Source organism: Bombus terrestris, chromosome 13 (assembly GCF_910591885.1).
Source record: "Bombus terrestris chromosome 13, iyBomTerr1.2, whole genome shotgun sequence".
Classification (NCBI taxonomy): domain Eukaryota; kingdom Metazoa; phylum Arthropoda; class Insecta; order Hymenoptera; family Apidae; genus Bombus; species Bombus terrestris.
In genome coordinates, this window is record NC_063281.1 from 12,096,346 (window position 1) to 12,116,320 (window position 19,975).

A 19,975-nucleotide genomic window follows, 5' to 3' on the forward strand; every position below is an offset into this window, starting at 1 on the left:
CGGTAAAAGAGGAAAAATAAGCTTGGTTTATCGTGACGGAGCATAATCATGGGTTGAAAATTTTTCTGTTTGCTCGACGACCGAGGTTGAAAGGTGCTACCTGCATATACGTGCACGCGCCGGCGCATATTAAACGCACGTTGCATCGCAAACAGATCGTTGCCACTCGCGCCCATTTCTCAACCACTTGGATAATTTGTCGAATTTCCAGTTTGTCCGAGAACAGGCTAGCTAAAAGTGCAGCAGGACGAAGGATCGAAGATTGGCGAGAAACACTTGGCAACTATTTTCAACGGCGATTACAACGGAACGATGCAAACCCGATACTTATCGGCTACCAGATTCGATGGATGGAGATATTTTAATAGAAATGGATAAGAACGTTGGCCGAAGAGCAAACAAAATATGAACGTAGCCCATCGATCTACGTTCGGTAGACACGGGTTGGTGTATTAGGAGGAACGTTTAAAATTTTTATTTCGTATACGTACGTTGAACGTGCTCCGATCCTTAAGTAAATATTCTTCCCTCTGTGTTATTTGGTTAAAAAGCGGTCACCGGTGAACTAGTACCGTTTGCCTTCGACTCGTATTCGGTTATGCTGCGATTTGTCAAGAGTATACAAGGAATCATAACAAGCGTGAAAGATACGGCGATCTGTCATTCTTTTACGCGCAACTAGTTTATCCGTATAAATTGTCGAAACGAAAACAAATCGACTTACTAGGAAAAAGAGTAAAAAAGTGATTTTATTCTTGATCGGCTAACGAAACACGGGCGATAAAACGCGCGTATCATCGAGGCGAGTAAATAAGACGACAATTGGCAAGATATTAACGCTGCGAAAAACGACGTTCCTTCGCCGGTTCCACGGATTCCTTTTTAGGGAAATGGCAAGAAAATTTCATCGAACGGATCATTCTTTTCTTTTTTTTTTTTTTTTTTGGTATGCCCACCCTCGTTTCCCCTCGGACTTTCCTCCCCTCCTTCTAGTTTTTATAAGTATACCAGAAATCAAAATCAATGCCTCGATAAGGGAACGATATTTGAGAGGGCTTAGATACGTTGAACTAAACGCGGTTAAAAACGAATAGATTTTTTATCAGCAGGATAAGCAAATGCGTTGTAGGACCCACGTAAAATATCGCGGGACAACCGATAACAGACCGATTACTTGAAAACTGGGTGTGATACCTATTAGGCGGCTATTAGCTGCTCGATAAGGCGACAGATATCACACCGATATTTCCTTGGAAAGAGTCACGAATTTTATACGATCGAACGAAACGTAGATGGGTTTGAACACCGGCGGAACTTTCATTTATCGTTCACTCTATCGACTCGACTCGATCAACTTTTCCCAAATTCCAAACGATTAAAATCGTTGGTACCCGTCGTGTTTCTCGCTCGTGGCCCTCGCGCGTAAACGCGTCGTTGGTACTTTCGCGTTCTTAGCAAACGTTATCCAATTATTTTTAGATTATCTTATTCTATATACGCGTATATACGAATGTAACGAAAATCGAGAGATCGTTCATCCAGCTCCGTTTTCTCTCGACCGATCACGTAGCAGCAACTGCACGTATCGGTTATTCTTGGCGTATTCCGTGCTCGTCGTTGTTGGATCGAACGAAAATCTCGTTTCATAAGAGAGAATTCACTCTCCGCCTCTTCTTGCTCTCGTTTCCCATCTTCCTCTCCTGCAGTCCTCTCGCCGCCGCTTCCAGTACCGCCTTTTTCTCTTACTCCGTCTCTCGTCACTCGCACTCGCAATTCTATTTCTCCCTACTATTCGTAACTTTGCCTCTTATTTCCAAGCCCGGTTCTTCCTTGCCCGCGTGTCCTCGCGTACTTTCGTGAGAGATGGATCGAACGACATACAGATCTTGCCGCTTCATACGTCTGCTTCAGCGTGCAACTCTACCCTCTTTAATTAAAGCGCAGAGATGGCTCGAAATCCGATTTCCGGATTCGCGAAACTCGACGTTTTCTTCGGCTCTCGAAACTATTAGGATCCAAAGTCTTTTCCCTTTTCTCTATCTGTCGTTCGAACGAAACACCCGTTTCGTCTAGACAGGGGAAAATCGGCGAGAAGGAACACTTTCAGTAGCTGAAATTCGTTACGACGAACGTTGTTCGTAGGATGAATCGTTGCGTCTGTTTTGTTGCCACGTAACCGACTACGCTACCGCTACGATCGAGCGGAATCCTATCGGACAATTAAAAAACGAGCGTAAAGTCTGAGCACGAGGCGAATACGAATTCGCGCGTCATCGAGATTGCCTCGTGAGTGGTTCGAATTATCGTTCAGTCGGGTCTCGAACGAGAAGAATTTCGACAACTCGGCTACCAGATGGAACGTTTTACCTAAAGAGGGCAGAACTGGATGCTGGTTTCGCGCTGGAAATGCGACGCCCGGGGATTCAGGCTGCGAATGCCCGAGCCTGGAAGCTGGCCGGTATTCGCAGTGGCTTGGCGATGTCTGCGTCGAACGCTCGCGAATGGAGAATCGTCGTGGGTGCGAGCGATCGCGAATCGAGGAACTCGCAGCGAAGAATTAGAAATCACGAGTCGGCAGGAACTCGGAGAACTCCGATACTCGACATCCGAGGTTAGAGAACCGATGACAGAGATAGAGAAACAGATGGCGAAGCAGAGGGGAACAAAGGGGATGGTGTAGGCGTGGCAGAACCGCGAGCTTTGCCGCGATAGGCGTGGCAGAATCGACTGACCGCGGATACGCAGTAGCAGAGGGGAGCGATTTTCCCGTTACGGACACGCGGTTCCTCGCGACGTCACTTTGTGGTGCGGCGTCGAGCTAATCGCTCGTATCGCCGGTCGAAATCAAAACCGGTCGTTGATTCGTTTGTCACTGAAAAACGCACGCGTTTCGCGTCGGTGAACGATCGGTGATCGGTGGTCGTACCGTTTGCGTTTCGTTTCGAGGACGATAACCCGGAAGACGGACAGAGTCGCGTAACGTGATCGCACATCGCGCGCAACATCCGCGATTTCGTATTAAAGGGTGAGGTTGGTTGAATTGGCCGGTCGGTCGGTCGGTTGTGCGGTCGTTCGATCGATCGATCGAGTCCCGTACGCCGATCAGAAGTCGATCGGCCACAGCGATCGACCATCGATCGATTACCGTTCCAGTTGAATCGGTTGGACTTGACATATTTCTATCCACGCTCGAGAACATTTATTCGCGTATGATCGAGTCTCGCGGAAAGAAAACGCGGTCGAAATTGCAAGTGGTAGACGATCGATCGAAAAGTAGTGTTCGCGAAGGGACCCGCTACCGATACCAAGTATGTACTAACCGATCGATTTGAGGAATTTTCCACGCTCGCTAAACCACGAACCAGGTATGCATTACAACGCCCAAGGGATCACGGAGGACTCGTACCTGCGACAGAGGCAACAGGAACATCAACAGCAACGACAACAACAGACGGGTCAACATACCGGCTACTCCGTACGGCAGAAGGTCCGCGATCGTTCGTGTTCACCGAGATCGGATGAAGCGCGGTCGCCCGGTTCCGAGGTGAGAGGAGAGACTGCTATCGGATCTCCGGAAAACATACGCTTCGTGGAAAACGGCTCTCCTTCGGAGCTCGGTGAGGAATCGCGAATGTCGAGGTATCGCGAAGAGAACGAGTCGAAGAGACCTTCCTTCTCGAAGCAGGAGAACGAGTCGGCGGCGAGTTTCTTCCGAGACCCGGAAGACACCGGTGTAAAGTGTTTCACCGAGGAAATGGTATCGGCGGTGGCGAGTCACTACAGAGAGTCGAATAACTCGCCGGGAAGAATCTCGCCGCAGGAATACGCGGTTCACTCGACCGACAGACGTCACAGTTCCTTTGGGAAAACGTCGTTCTGCATCGACGCGTTGCTCGGTCGGGCAACCGGGAAACCGGAGAGCTTGGATCACGAACGATCCGATAGATCGAACCAAAGATCGCTGTTCGCAACGCGAAATTCTGTCATCGACGCGAACCCCTGTTTGACGAACTCGTTGGTTCGTGGCCACGATCGAGAATCCTCTTGCACTCTAGGAGGTGTGAGCGGAGCCGCTGGAACCGGCATCGTTACCGGTACTAACCTCGGTACTCGCGCTTGCACCGGTGCAGGCGAAACCGAAACTGCGAGCGCAGTTGGAATCGGAGTTGCGGTCGGCGTTGGTAATGGGACTGCGCTTATCGGCGCTGCTAGAACGGACGAGCAAAGAACATCTTCTTCCCTCGGAGGCCTTTTGCATCCGTTCGACAGAACCGTCGTCCAACACGGACTCGCTTCGCCGTCGAACTTACAAGTTATTCGCGATCCAAGTGACAGACAAGATATTCGTGACCGATCCGTACGCGACGCTCATTTGTCCGGTATTCGCGTGGAATCGGTGGAAGAAACGACGAAAACGCCTTTCAAAGGGGAAAACGCTGGCATCGGTAACGGAGGATTTCGAGTGGATCGGTTGGAAAATATCGAGGACGACGGTTCGATCGAGGTTGATCCTACGAGAACAGGAAGCGCCAGCTCCGGAAGCAACGCGAGCCATAGTCCCATCTCCAGCCCTCCGATTTCCCCTGGATCGGAGGAACCCAGTGGCAACGCTATCCCTGGTAATCCGAATTTACCGAGTGGCCATTATAGCGCGCTCGGTAGCAACGCGGGAGTAGCACGACAAAATCAAGCGCTTCTCTTACATCCAAGTGGTCCCCTCATACATCCCGGAGGATTATATTATCATCCTGCCGGTGGTAGCGCGTTTCATTCGATACACAAGGAAGGTCAACCCGTCGGACATTCGCAGAGTGCCGGTGCTCATCCTCAGCAGCATCACATCCATCCACTCCAACTCGAGTGGTTGGCCAGGACTGGAATGTTGTATCCGAGGTTACCCGCCGATTTAGCTGGTGAGTTGGTAATCTTACCAAATGCCCTACTTCGTCTCTAATTCTTCCAGTCGTTTCGTATCGATCTTTCGTTCATCGAACACGAATTTCACATTTTACACTTCAGATTACGACCTTCCACGTTTCACGCAGCAAATTTTCTTGTACGCGCGCTATCGTCGAGATACGACGTTTAATTTGAAAATTACGAGCAAGTCGAGTCGCAGTTATTTTATACTTTGTAGGTAATTGCCCGACTCGATTAAATCGATTTTTACGATAGACGATATGATGAACGAATAATAAAACCGATGTTCGCGATCACGATAATACGCAAAGATACGTCAAATTTCCAAATTTCTCTCACCTACTTTCCGCCAAACTCCTCGTTTTAACGTTTCGAGGACGAAGATCCGGATTTTCGCTCGGGTTTCGATTCCGTGGTTGTACGCGTAGGAATACGAATTTGCATAAAAAGACGCAACTTAGTCGTAATTAATAATAAAAATACGTCTTGAGAGCAGATATGGAACATTTGTAAAACACGATAATCGGTGATAACCGATCTAATCTCTTCACCTCGAAATTGAAAACTCTCTCCTTCTCGGTTTAACGTGCTTCTATCGCCTTTCCTCGTTTTCATTACGATATCGATCGTCTTAACCGTAAATTAAACTAGGATTTTCATATATTTAAACGTGAGTAGGTAGATTAACCACTACCCGTAACGGTCTTATAAACATTCTGTCTTCCTCGTTATCTGAAAATAATACAACCCAGAGAAGACTAATTAATACTGTAATCGTTTCGCAAATCGTTTCTAAATTATAAATGACGCGCGATAGCAAGGCAGCGAAAAGTTTCAAAGATAGAAAATCTGTTATCGTTCGAATTATTCGTTACGAATTCTCTCGTCATTTCGTTACGCTATTAGAAGCCGAAACAATATCATTTCGTGTTTTTAAAACGATCGACCAAACGATCGTGGTAATATCTCTCGTCTAAAATTGATATATATCGATGGGACAAAATTTGTTTGGAACACTAATGTTCAACGTTACCCTGACGTACGAACAACGTCATAAAATAGATCGACAGACTGCTCGTACGATAGGTAGATAACGAATGTTTACATGCTTAATGTAACTCTTTACCATACTATATTGACTGGCTACTCCAGTTTTTAGGTTGGTTGTCAAATGATAACACAGAGGGACAGTTTCGCAGCATACTGTTGAAAATACGTATCTGTACCGTTCATTTCGAAATATAACATCCCTTATTTCAAGATATCGAGAAATTGTTACAGCACTGATATCTTACGCTCGCTTCTACCTGCAGCAGTGTTCAAACAGCAAATAACAAACATCACCGAACTCTGTATAAATGTTTGCAGGACCGTAAGACACAAACACCGAAGGAAACCCTTTTACACGACCGAGTTAACGTCATTGGCGAAATTTTACGAATCGCCAATTATAAATTATCTGTACACGATCGAAATAAACACGGAAGGGTGGTTTCGTAGAAAATTCTAGAATCGTAGAATTATCGGACAGACTTTGATGATCTTAGAATTATCTGTTACCCGTAACTTGTCACTCGTCTGTTCGCTGATATTGTTTGGTACGCAATTAGCAAATTATCGCGCGAGAGGGTCCTGATAACGCAGAAACGTCACGAGAATGCCGGAATAAATAACAACGAGGTTCGAAAGAAAGATGAGGAAGAGTATCCGGCGAATAGAGAGGATCACGAGAGAAAGGAAGATGATTCCGGTTACTACTACGGTAAATTTCACGCTTAGAAAAAAGAGAGTGGTCGCGTTGTCCAGCCAATCAGTCGAAAGCTTTTATCGAACAAATTGGTCAGTGAACGTAGCGAACCAGGATGCCGAGATGGACCGAATCCGAATAAACGAGAATAGAAAGAGAGGGAAAGAGAGAAAAATGGGGGAAGAGCGGGAGTAAACGGAACGCGATTGTACGTGTATATGAGTGTGTATGTGTGTGTGGGTGTGTGTGTTTTAGAGCGAGAGGGTGGAAAAGAGGGAGAGAGAGAGAGAGAGAGAGAGAGAAAGAGAGAGAAAGAGAGTGAGAGGTGTTCGGAGCGAAGTGCGGGGTACTTTCTGTCAGATGATCCTGATTGGTAGTTGCCGAGCAATCCAACGTCGACGAAAAAGGCGAAAACCCGATAGCGTAAAACGAGCAACGGGTACAAAAAAAGCGGTCTCGCGGAATAAAATAAAACGGTTGCATTCAGCCCCACCTGAAGCGGCCGTTATCGCGTCGGCAGGGAACACGAACACGACTTGTTAAAAAATTGCTGGATGGGAGTATCGTCCCGTTCAGCCCTTTCTCCTCCCCTCCGTCCTCCTCCTCCTCCTCTTCCGCCTCCTCCTCCTCCTATGTCCACCGTCTCTGTCTGCCGTTTCTCTCTTTCACCTGTAGTCTCGCATTCTCGTATGCTCTCGACGTTATGTAAATAACGATGAGTACGCGACTCAGCGGCTCGGCACGGTGAGCTGACACGGGAAGGGAGAGGCAGGGTGGAAAACAGGTAGACGCGAGCTTTTATTTGTGGAATATTTGTCGCGCGTTATACCAACGACGATATTCCAACAACACCGTGTTTCATCTATTTTGAGTCGAGCTTTGCAGTATCGAAATTTAACTAGTGCGATACCGGTGGCTGCCGGCTAACTCGCGATCTTCCATCCTCGGCGTATCCCAAATCCCGATTCTCTGCCTCGTGTACACTAAAAACGGTTTCCCGTGTCCCCGCGTGTCCATCCGGCCGATACCAGTTTGCATTCGGATTAATCGAAATCGACCGAAACGACTTTTCAACTTGCACGATATCCACGCCAGTGTTTAACGTGCGAAGGTTTTTAAGCCTGGCATCTTCCTTTCACCATGCCGTTAATAACGATCGAACAGCTTTCTGAAAAAAAGAAAAACGCCCACGGATCTATGCAAAATACATGGATCTTGTCTTTGATTATCGATTCGCGCGTAACTAATATTAAAAATATACGAGCGAAACGTACCACGAAACGTAAGCCGATTCTCTCGATTTTCCAACGATCCTATTGATTGTCCCACAACGTGTACGTATAAAGCAATACGTGTAACGAGAAAGGACAGGGTAAATTAGACGACGAGTAGCACGAGGAAGAAACGAGAGATAAAATTTACAATGTAAATAGAAGAATAGGACAAGACTATGAGATACTTCAATTAATAGCGAAGCACTGTAAAAGAGAAAGATGATAATAATTTATATGATATTATACGTCGTCGTACCGGATTGAATTTTTCAGCAGTTCTTTGGTCTCGTCGATTTTCCGTTCTCCGAATTCACCAAGAACGTGGAACGAGATTCGCTTTACAAGTTACGGTGAAAAAATAATGGCGGAAGATGTCGAAGAGATGGTAGGAGGTCTGCCAACAAAAGGGGATGATACCCGAGAGATGAAGCACGCGAAGGGTTGGCGGATGATTTAATTAGTTAATTGTGCGTCATTCATCCGTCTATTCATCCCCTTCGCCCTTCTCTCCACGATAGCATAACGCCGACGCAGACGTTCTAAGGTTGCCATGGAAACTCCACGGACTTACATAGACCGTTCCAACAGCTAATTTCGCTCATCTTTGAAACAATCCAAGAACGCAAATCGCTTTTTAGCTATCTCTATGAAACGTCTCGCTACTTTAACCAGTATCGATGTTTTTCCTTTCTTCGTTACGAGCAGATCGAAAAGATAAAAGGAAACGCCTAATAACGATTATATCGCAGTACAAATTGTTTTTGAATCGTTCATGGCTTGAATTTCGATAGAAATCGAAGACCACGAGCGAAGGTTATCATAATTTATAAGTATATTTCCTGTTTTTCAAAGAGGAGTTTTAAGATCCTCGCATTGGGAAATTTAAAGATGGACAGTAGATGCGGATAAATAGATGAACGAACAAACAAAATTCTGAATTCACATAAATATTCGCGGTTTACGTATTATGGAAACTATCTTTTCCCTACATCTTCGAGTTAAACGTACGATTTGGTCTCTTCCTGAACGTGTAAAAGATCATTGTCGTGCTACCGAGCGTTCGAACCTCGACGAAAATCGTGTCGATTCCGACTTAGTACGTCGTACGCTTCTTTACTTTCTACTACTATTATTCTATCAAAGTATACGGACGTTCGCGTCAAGCGAATAACACGTCGTCCCTTGATAAAGCAGTCTCGAGCTGTTTGAATTAATCTCGACGAAGCTTTTCGCGATATTGTATACGATATCGTCGATGATGGTTGAGAAATGAGAAACCAGCAATTAATTGCACACCGACGTACACATATGGGAAAGATGGTGATGTACATAAACGTGAGCGCGCACAGACACGCTATATACGCGTACATAGAAATCGGAAACGCGTATGCAGAGTGTGTAGGAACGTTAGTAGATGGATACATGGAAACACGTTGAAAACGTCTAGTGGCGTTGCAGTAGCGGTCGCGTCAGTCTACCTGTCTATAGGCATGTAGGCGGTAATGGTGTTTCTGAATTAGCTGCCAGCTAGTTTGGCCGCCCGCAAGCAAACAGATCTTGGTTACCCGATGTGTAACGTTCCACGTTCGCCCAAACCATCCTATATCTCTATGATCTGGTCTGATCGCGCCGTAGCCACATGGTCTCGTGCAAACGATGACACGAGAGCACAGCTTTCCATGTACACGTCGTGTATAAATATGACCGTGTTCGATGTACACCATCGGTTGATGAAAGTATTTGAAAGCATAGAAGCTTTTACGTTCGTATCGTATGCGTTGTACGAAACAATTGGAAGTTTCATTAGCGCTACAACGAGACACACGTTTGTCTGGATTGTACTGGCCGAATCAGAAACTAAACCGGAAGCGTACGTAAAGATTACAAGATGTTCGTTTGATAAAAACTCGGTACACAGCATAGACACTCGTCTTAAGCGTACAATACGCGTTAAATAAGATTCTAACGAATATCGAGATTTATTAATCAAACGAATGATACTGCTATATGAAATATACGCTTGTATCAAGTATCTTGTAGTTTTTAACTTGTTACATCCTAATCGCTGCGGATGTCGTGATTGTTTTAATTTCGTGGCAACACGTTCCAAGTGAAACATCAGGAAATCGAAATGTCTGTACACGGTCCGCACTCCTTGATCAAGATAATTAAGATGCCCGAGAAAAATTAAAGCAAGAAGCCGGAAAACAATTGGAATTTTATTACCAAATAGGTATTCTACGATAGATAATCGTACGATAGATAACCAAGTACATATACAGCGAGAATGGTAACGGATAAAATCGTCGATTCTGCGGATGATTACCGCAACGCCTGGTATAGCTGGTAGGGGAAGCAGACGCGGAGCTCGTCCAGTTAGTAGTAGCCCGATGATAAAAGTAAATGGTAACGTTCTGGATGTTTATGACGTGATTCGCGGCGAGTTTCACGGAGCGCAGTTTCAAATTAAATCCAACCATTTTGGGTAGAGAAAATAATCTCTGACAAAAGTTGGCCAACTTTTTCCTCGCTCGGTATTCATCTGCCCTCGCCACTGGCTTCCGCGGATCTCCAATCGTATGGCGCAAGTGGAAGCGGGAGTCGATGACGTCTCGCGATCAAGGCTGTAGAGGGATGGTGGATACCCACCGACGTTACCCTCGCCTCGTCTTCGTTCACCTCTGATACGAGGGGTTGAGAATTTGGGGGCGGGTCGTATCGAGCACTCAGGGGCTGCAGGCGGAGCTTCCGCCGCTATACGAGACAAGGAGAGGGAGCAAGATCTGGTGCGAGCGCGCGCGCGCGAACACGCGCCCGGAACGCACGCACGCACTCACGCACGCGAGCACACACGCCCGTTCACACCCATCAAGGGAAACCGAGGAGGGACCAGGGAGCAGGAAAACGAGGAGAACGGGAATGGAGTTACGAGTAAGAATACGAAACTACGGGACGCATCGACAACCGGAGGAATCAGGAGGATCAGAAAATTGCAGTAGAATGGGAAGAAAAGTAACAGAGAAGGGAGCCGTGCATGTACCCACTGTGTAGTAGGATTTACCGCGATGATTGCAACGTAGAAATCGAACGGTGGATGACGACGAGTTTCACCTTATAAGTAGAATAGAGAAATGAGAAGAAAAAGAAAAATAAAGATACGAGTAAGACTATGGTTCCAGTGGGTGCGTGTTACGACCACTGATATTTCAAGAACGATGTAACTACTCTTTTTAAGAGTTTATATGTTTGATCGTTTTTAGTATGTTTCATTTTATAAATACGAAAACAGGGAGGAAAGAAGCAGGGATAAAGATACGAATAAGGATAGGAAACTAGAAAAGATCGATAAGATGAACGAGCAGGATCAGAAAATTGCAGTAGAATGGAAGCAAAAGTAACAGGGAAATGAACCGTATATGTACAGACTATATAGGGAAGATTCACTGCGACAATTGACATGTAAAAATCTGACTACTGCCCAATTGAACGAACTTCTGCGCATTAACTCCACCTATTTAAAACGTAAACTTCCATTTAGAAAAATTATGGCTTAGTCTATTTTTGCTCTCAGCGCGTCCATTGTTAATTAGTCTCTTGAAACTGATCGTACGTTCTATCGAAATTATACGTTCGTAATCCGTGACAGAATATTTTTACGGCTCGCGTCGTTTGTCCTTTTCACTAACGATCGTATTACGTATCAGCAATTTCCTTCCAAAATAAATGCAGATCTATAGAACATGTTATTTCATTAACACGACATTGTGTTCAGTTTTGAAATGATAAATAGATGCGACAAAGAGAAAACCAAAAGACGATAGTAACGATACCAAGTGGAATCGCAAATTGGAGAAGTGTGTATTTGGTACAGTAAGAGGTTGAGCCGGGTGGGGGGCGGGAAATATGAGCAATAGTGGGGTAGAATAGCGTTAAGTACAGATAATGGCTGGTGTTTACCGGTATGGTGATCAGCATGATTTAAGAGCAGCCTGGCGTGAAGCGGCTAATAGGACCCCAAATAAATTAAATTATCATGATAAAAGTGTAGCGGGGTGAGAACGACGTTAACCTTAACAGCACCCCATTGCTTCACCCTGCACAGAGGAGCACGAAAATGGTGATTGTCCACTCGATGGTGCGCCGCCCTTCTTGTTTACCGACATCTGTCATAACTTGCACCATTTCTCCCTGGCACCTTCGCACTCGTGCAATTCCAGTGGCTTCCCAACACTATGTATCGATGCTTTCGCTTTTTCATTCGACTTCGCTTGATTTAATCAAAATTTACCGAGGAAACATCGAAGGTAACGAGAGAGAGAGGAACGAAATTGTTTCTCGAAGACGATTCAGCTTTCTAAGAAAGGAGCCCATAAAACGAAACTGATAATAACTCGATCATTTTGTAACATTGGCTACGTCTGAATTAAATTGACCAGACCGTAATAGTGTTTAAAAAACATCGTTCTTTTCGTATTTATGAAATAAATGAAAGTTTTTTAATTAGAGTACGAACGTTTATGCATTTATCTCGCGCGATTTTGCAAGGTCTTCTGCATCGAAGTCTGTGCAATCGCACGATTATTGGTTTCGATCAAATTTAACGGAAATATGTAATAATACGAATAGCAGAGAATCGATAGAGGTGAACAGAAGCGACCGCCGAGATAGCAATTGCGACGGGAACGGAGAAAAAGAAGGAAAATCATGGAACCATATGTGCTCAGCGGGTGGCAAACCATCTTTCCGAGGGACGATTAATATATCTACGACCGACATAAATAACGAAACCAAACCATAAACGGTTTGTATTTGGAAGTAATGTCGATAGCAATATGTTATTATGTACGATATTCGTTACGTTCGATCGTAGTAATTTTTCTAGACGTAGAATAAGGTATATTTACGTCAAATTATAGCAATTTTCTTGTAATTCTCCATATTCGATCACGAACAAATTTTGAACGAGCTACGGTGATGTTGTATGACAAATGTTCACACGTTTTCGTAAGTCACCATTATGCTACGTGTTAAGTACTTGTAGGAGATGCAGGTGCGGTGAAAAGTACGGTGTAACCGCATCGAGATCTTACAACGCGGTTCACCATACTTTTTTCTCCAAACGCTTTCAGCTTACGATGCGACCCACCAATTTACCTACATAGCAAGTGTGTGACCGGCTGTCAATGTTTGTACACATGGCAATGTTTAGTCGCGCGTACACCCAGATTAATCTGGAACGTGCGATACCCTTATGTCGCTCTTAATCAGCCGCTTAGTCAAACATTCAACACCATGGGCCTGTTTCATTTTTCCGCTTTAGGATGTTGACAAATCGCTACGACGACGATGCGCTCACGCAACAAACATCTTTTCGCGGATAGGCGACATCTCTGGTCTTTCTTCTTTCATTAGATATAAGTTACTAGAGCTAACGTTGCGTACGGTTTAAATCAAAATTTTCGTTTTAACACAGAATCTTATAGCTATCGATAACATTCCAGTCAAATGTCGTACAAATTTGGTTTATCGAAATTCTAAGAGACGAGAAATCGTGAACGATAGAGGGTGTATAGTCTACGTTTATATAGACAAAATGCAACGCGTCTTGAAGAATACATTGTACGACTTGACATTGACAATCATCGATCTATCGTTGTTGTTTCCTTCACGAAGAAAGTCGAATTTCGTTTTGATTTATTGCGCGTATAAAGTCATAAAGGAGAGAAAATCGGGTCTGGCCAAGACCCGTTCATAGGGCTAATCGTTAGGGCGGTCACCCTCGTCTTCTGTCCTTCCCTTTCTACCTTTCCCCCTTCCTATTTTCAACCCCAAATCATAGTATTGCAGCCCAGGGGGATTTACACTGGCGGTAATTGCATTAGCATTCGATGATTTTTATTGGTCTCTCCTTGCGATTAGTATTAATTCGAGCCAACATTATCAATAACAGGCAATACTGATTTTCTTCTATTGTATTCAATCGTGAGCGTCGAACAAGAAAACTCGGAATAACAGACTGCGGAATATTCATGCAAATTCGTGTTTCTATAAACGCAGAGCCTGAGAATGACAAAGCGTATATTTTTGCAAATTAAAATATTTGATAATAGGATGCTTCTCGTATCATAAAATAAAGCGTATATCGTCGGGACAATGTTTCTTTTTAAAAAAAAAAGAAGAATTCTTTCATGTAAATGAGCCAAGTATGTTAAATATATCCAAATATACTTATCATCGACAGGTTGCGCGGCCCAGCATGCCCTCCTTGGAAAAACGAGAAGGCCGAGAACCGCTTTCACGTCGCAACAGCTACTCGAATTGGAAAAACAATTTAGACAGAACAAGTACCTTAGCAGACCGAAGAGATTCGAAGTGGCCACTTCGTTAATGCTCACGGAAACACAGGTAAACGCTGCTTCATCTGTACCTTTATGAATCGCAACACCGAATCGCTAAACCGAATTAAATCGAATACATGCATAATAGACCAACCCTCGTCCAGCGGAAGCTGATTCATTGTTATCATGAGAGTCGAATATTTTATTCGATAGCCGTACAGTGTGAAAGGGACGAGACAAAGGCCCTTCGCTCCCGCGTGATAACCAAATTTACTTAGAAAATAAAATCGTTCGTATAATTTGACAGAATAATAATACGTAAATGTAACTTAAATGCACGCGAAAAAAATATGACGATTTTGAAAGTAACAAGGGTGAAGTATCTGTATATGGTATGTGCATGAGCCAGAATTGACCCAGCCTTTGCTGTTCGAGGGTTAATAGCTTCCTTAATCGCTTCAAATTCATTCTCTCTTTTAATTTCTTCTTTTTCCTTCTAGTTTCCTTCGTCGTTTCTCTTCTTCTTTTTCTTGCTTTCTCCTTCTTTTTCCTTTTTTGTTTGTTTCACTTAAGGAAAGACGCGACGATTCGAGTCGTCGGTATAGTAAAAAAAAAACGTAGGTGAAAAAAAAGGAAATGGAAGAGAGAATGAAGAAAGGGAAAAAGCCTCCAGAGAAATCGGTGAAATAATCCAGGACCCTTCTCCTTTGCCGGGGCGAACGTGAACGAGCGAATCTCTTGCATAGTTCAACAACTTAAACATAACTTTGAAGCTTACGTGTTCTGACGGATCGCTCGGCAAATAGCAACGAAAGTCTGAATTATGGGAGACTGAGTCCCTGATTTGTTTCGATATTCAACTGATTCAAGTTGAAGCATTTAGCTTCCGAATTGTCCGGTCGTTGCGTTTCCTCGTCGCATCGTTCCTTCATCTTCCCCTTATGGTATCGACGAAAGGAAGGAAATGCATATCCAAGTATATTAATACTCGTTAATACTAAATCTAATTAATCGTGATATATTCGATACACGCTATCGATCACAAGTATCAGGACAATTATGAGAAACAAGATAAGCTGGAAAAATCTTTAGTAACTTATTAAAACATCGGGGATTATTAGGTATTTCACTTGGAATCAAGATAATAAAAATCAGAGATCGAAAGAATTATGAAACTTTTTCATAGACCCCATTTAAAACGTGTACCGTGGAACTTTTTTAGAAAACGTTCTCGCATTACAAGTTCCGACGAGGACAGATGAAAGATAGTTGTTGAAAATAAAAGTGTTAGTTTCGACAGAACTTGTGAAATATGAGAATAGCAATCTTTCTATAACAGGAAAGATATTTTGTTCGTCGATATTAAAAATGTTCTCAATAGTATCACAATAATATCGAATAATTATTACTGTTATCGATATTCTGAATATGTTATTCGTTTGTAATATTCATGCAGATAATTCACGTTTCATAGCCTGCTGTGTTTCTTATACATGAAATTTATATGCATTTCGGTCTATTTAAATCATTAAGAAATGTTGCTTAGGTATTATTCTTGACAAGAATACTTGTCTTCCTCTTATGTTACGACTTTCGTACCTTTTACTCGATAAACATATGAATAATTCGATATTGTATTGTTAAATAAAGGTAATATTTGATAATTCGCAACTTTTATTCACTTTATGGAACATTTTTTAATACACGCTCTAAAGTATCAGTGTTATGAGAATTTTAAGGAAATTCCTAAGGGTAACATCTTTTTCCATCAAAATTTCACAGCTCGAACAGAGTTTTTTTTTAGCAGCGAAAGATAACTGTTTATTTCGATCTCTGATAAAAAATCTCATCGATTCTAATTAATAAATTTGTTTGACAATAAAATTCTTATCAATTATAAGCGATAAACATCTAATATTCGATCGCTTTCAAATGTTACCAACTCTATAACCCAATTTCTATGATCACGAGAGTCGTGTCTGGTTACAGTACAGTTACAGTACAGATAGTAAAATTTAAAAAAATTCCTACCATATACGTCGCATATATTCATAAAAATTTTCGAATACTTTCGTGAGTGACTGTAGCTATTATCGCGAGAAGAAAGCACGTTTCTTTCCTCGAAGGGTGAAGACATACTAGGGCTGGGAACGAGACATCGGGGAGGTTCAAGCACGTGATATGTTGTCCAAAGGATTTACACATCGTTCTCTTGTGGGATTCGGCAAGGAAATATCGAGTCCATGTACTTAGGTATATTTGCAGCGATTTAAGGGGTCGTATTGTATCCTATACGCGACTACAATTTTTTCGCATTCGAGCGCGATTCAATGTCGTGTTTCTGTGCTCCGTGTACCATAGTAAGAAGCAAACTTCTTCGTTACTTTAACGTTTTTATAGGCGACCTTCCTTTTTCTTCTCCATGTCCATTTACTCGAACGTCACTATGCATCCCATGGATAATTGCCATTAAAATTTGTGTATGAGCAATGTGTATTAAAATTCAGGTGAAAATCTGGTTTCAAAATCGACGAATGAAATGGAAAAGGAGTAAAAAGGCACAACAGGAGGCGCGGGCGAATAATAAGGTCGAGGACGGAGGAAACGTGAGAAGCAGCGAGAGGGAAACCGGCGGTGATCCGAATCCAAATTCGCCGAGTCCGCAGGAGGATAGCAAAGGTACTCTACAAGAAACGCAGAGGAACGCGACCGAACTTCAGGAGCCGCTTTATCGACCTTACGTGGTATAAAACTCTGACCAAAATGATCGACCCAGTGGTGCGCCAAATGTGAACCAACCGATGTAAGTTGCTGCTTGGCGTCATTTTGTCGATTAAATCTCTTGTTGATACCTTTGATACTTGGTGTGATATGTTCGATCGTTTCTCGAGTGAATTTTTAATACTACGCAATAACAACAACAACAACAACATCGTTAGTCGATCGGAAAACGGAGAGATGTACGTGCAAAAAGGATTCAATGGCAAAGCGATCGATTAGATTTCACAAACAAATCGCAAATAGAGTCGCGTGCATGTATGATGTAAGTATCGACTTATACTGTACGCATGCTGGTGTAACATGGCAAAACTCGTATGTAAATATAGGGAACAATACGATGGATAATACACGCATATACGCACACACGCATAAATACACAGCGGCTGGTAGCTATAGAAGTATCTTCAAATTTTCAATTCCTACAGGAGGTACGAGGTACAAAGTGATTCTTACGCGAACCTCTCAGAAATCACACCGATACGATTCCGCCTTCTTTAATTAACTTTCTAATTTCATTTCTCATTTCAATTCTGAAGAATCAATTAAGTTCATAAGTTCCATAGGTTTATTTGCAACTGGCATACGTTATCGCGTAAAAGCGTATCGCGAGAAAATTACACGAATAACGATAGATTGTGAGGTAAACTTAAAAAATATCGTTTGACAACATCGTCGCTTACCTCTCGATTTATCAAGTTCATTCGTGTGACTTCTGAGTGACTAACGCGTAACGCGATAGAGATAAAAATTGAAAATCTCTGGGCGGTTTCGTAAAGTGGATTTAAAAAACGGTGTTCGTAACATCATCGTCGCTTACTTCTCAGATTTATCAAGTTCATTGATGCGACATTCTCAGTGACTAATACATAACACTGTAGATAAAAATTGAAAGTTTCTGGATGGTTTTGTAGTTATGAGACGCAGTGTACACAAGTTCGAGCCCATGTCAGACCGGTGCATGCGCACGATTGCTGTTATCAGCAGCGATATGCCTAGAAAATTAATCGAATCCTCTTTACGGTGTTCCCCCGAGTCGTTTTGAAATGTTTACATAACGAAGGCTCGTATCAAAGGGAAGAAAAGAAAATATGGCTTATATTAATGAGTATAAAGTGGGAGGAATTATATATATACGCGACGATTCGCAGCAATAGTTGTATAAAACCATCGATTAGAACGCAACGGCTAAGCGCCTTGTGAAAAGATTGAACATTCTTGACTGTAACTCTTCTCCAACTGTTGCTCTAGATCTACATGAATTGAAAACACGTATCTATTTATGATAAATTACATAATTGTAAATAATATTCGTATACGTCTAGGGTAGAAAGTGCGATGCGAAGGAAAACGTCATATTATGTCGCAACAAGTTCCTAAAATAAATCACAAATATCGAAGACAACAGTACGACTCCTATATTTACTCCTCTTCGTTTTACAAATTTTATTCAAAGCGTTGCAGGTTTGCACGGAGCTTGGAAAAAGGAAAGTTCGCGCGATGAGGATCGACAAACGACAGGAATCGATGCGACGAATTTGTCACGCGTTTAACTAAAATTACGGGAAATCAACGAGATATTCGCAACGTAAACGAATATAATTTTTGCGTTTCAACGGTTCGAACGCTGCTAACGTAAAGATCGCTGATCCGTCTTAAGTTTATGTTGCTTCCATACCGATTTTTCTTGTAAAAAAAGCTGGATGATATTCAAAGGAGACACGATCATATGTTTCCCACCACGCAGTTATCCCCATACGCAAGCGAAGAATCATCAGTATTTATGATATGCTAATTTCCCGTTACAAATTCCGCGATGTTTCGCGGACGACTGCTCTTACCGGCTACAGCCAGTGGAAACCAGCCGTTTGGAAAACCAGTCGTCAACGAAGGAATGGGAAGGAACTGGAGAAGAAAAACTATACGGTATAACAGATACCGTCGTATATCGTTCTTCTAAAAAAGGGGATCGGTCTCCATCGTACTTTTAAGAACATTTAGAAACCATATTTTCTATGTTTGACATCGTTAATTGAAATCGATAAGGCTCGATAATGTTAGATTGCTCGGGAAGTTCATAGCGTCTCTTTTTATAAATTTCAATCGAACAACGAAACGTTCGAACGAACGCCGACTCTTACGATTAATTGAACATCGAGGAAAATCGAGGACAAACATCGGTAGGTTTCTTTTACGACTGGTGTATTTATTCGTAAGAAGAAAGATACGTGCCGCCGCCAAGTTTTTAATAAATGATTTAAATTTACGGTTCGTCGAATTCATAAGAGAGCGTTACCTTTAATCGTCAATTTGCCATTAATTTGTACGTCTTAATAAAATTCGCACAGCGTCGCGACGAATCTATCAAGACATTCGGTTGGTATTTTTCAACCGTAGCACGTGTACTATCATTTTTCTTTCTTCTGAAGGTTAACTTCGGGTAACTAAAGATACTACGATAAAAAACAACGATGAAAATGCAGAAACATATCTAGAAAGCAAAGAAAGGTTTTTGGAAACATTTCAACAAAAACGTCGAGCAACGCTGCTCCTATTTTCTTATTCTTCCATGCGGCATTAAATGAAGGGATTCGCTAATCGTGAAGCCGCGCGTCTAAACATCCCGAGAAATGTGAAAAAAGGGAAAAGGATGGCTTTGTGCCATGATGTTTGTAAATTTGCTAACCAGTTTTTCCAATACAGAGATAGCGATGTTTTAAAGCTCGTTTAAAAATCAGCGAGAGAACTACTTTTTCGTGCCATTTCCTTTCCTCTTCTCTCTCTCTCTCTCTCTCTCTCTTTCTCTCTCTCTTTCTCTCTCTCTTTAATTTCACGCAAATTCAACAGTTACATCGCTTTCGTACTAAGAAAGTAGAATCAATTTCTAAATTATCAATAGAGAGCGACAGTACAACGCC

The 19,975-nt window shown here is 42.8% G+C and overlaps 1 protein-coding gene across 1 annotated transcript; it reads left to right on the plus strand.

Annotated features, from left to right (window-relative positions):
* Positions 1 to 965: 965 nt before the first annotated feature.
* On the plus strand, positions 966 to 18,449 carry LOC100651894. Its single transcript, XM_020866195.2, has 3 exons — positions 966 to 4,913; positions 14,183 to 14,346; positions 16,787 to 18,449. The coding sequence occupies exons 1-3, from the start codon at positions 3,368 to 3,370 to the stop codon at positions 17,027 to 17,029; spliced, it is 1,953 nt and encodes a 650-aa protein (XP_020721854.1). The 5' UTR covers positions 966 to 3,367; the 3' UTR covers positions 17,030 to 18,449.
* Positions 18,450 to 19,975: the final 1,526 nt, after the last annotated feature.

Excerpts from the sequence above, each read along its gene's own strand:
- LOC100651894 (XM_020866195.2), top strand. The coding sequence starts at position 3,368 with ATGCATTACAACGCCCAAGGGATCACGGAGGACTCGTACCTGCGACAG. Across the intron at positions 4,914-14,182 it reads GTTACCCGCCGATTTAGCTG|GTTGCGCGGCCCAGCATGCC; the intron begins GTGAGTTGGTAA and ends TATCATCGACAG. Across the intron at positions 14,347-16,786 it reads TAATGCTCACGGAAACACAG|GTGAAAATCTGGTTTCAAAA; the intron begins GTAAACGCTGCT and ends ATTAAAATTCAG.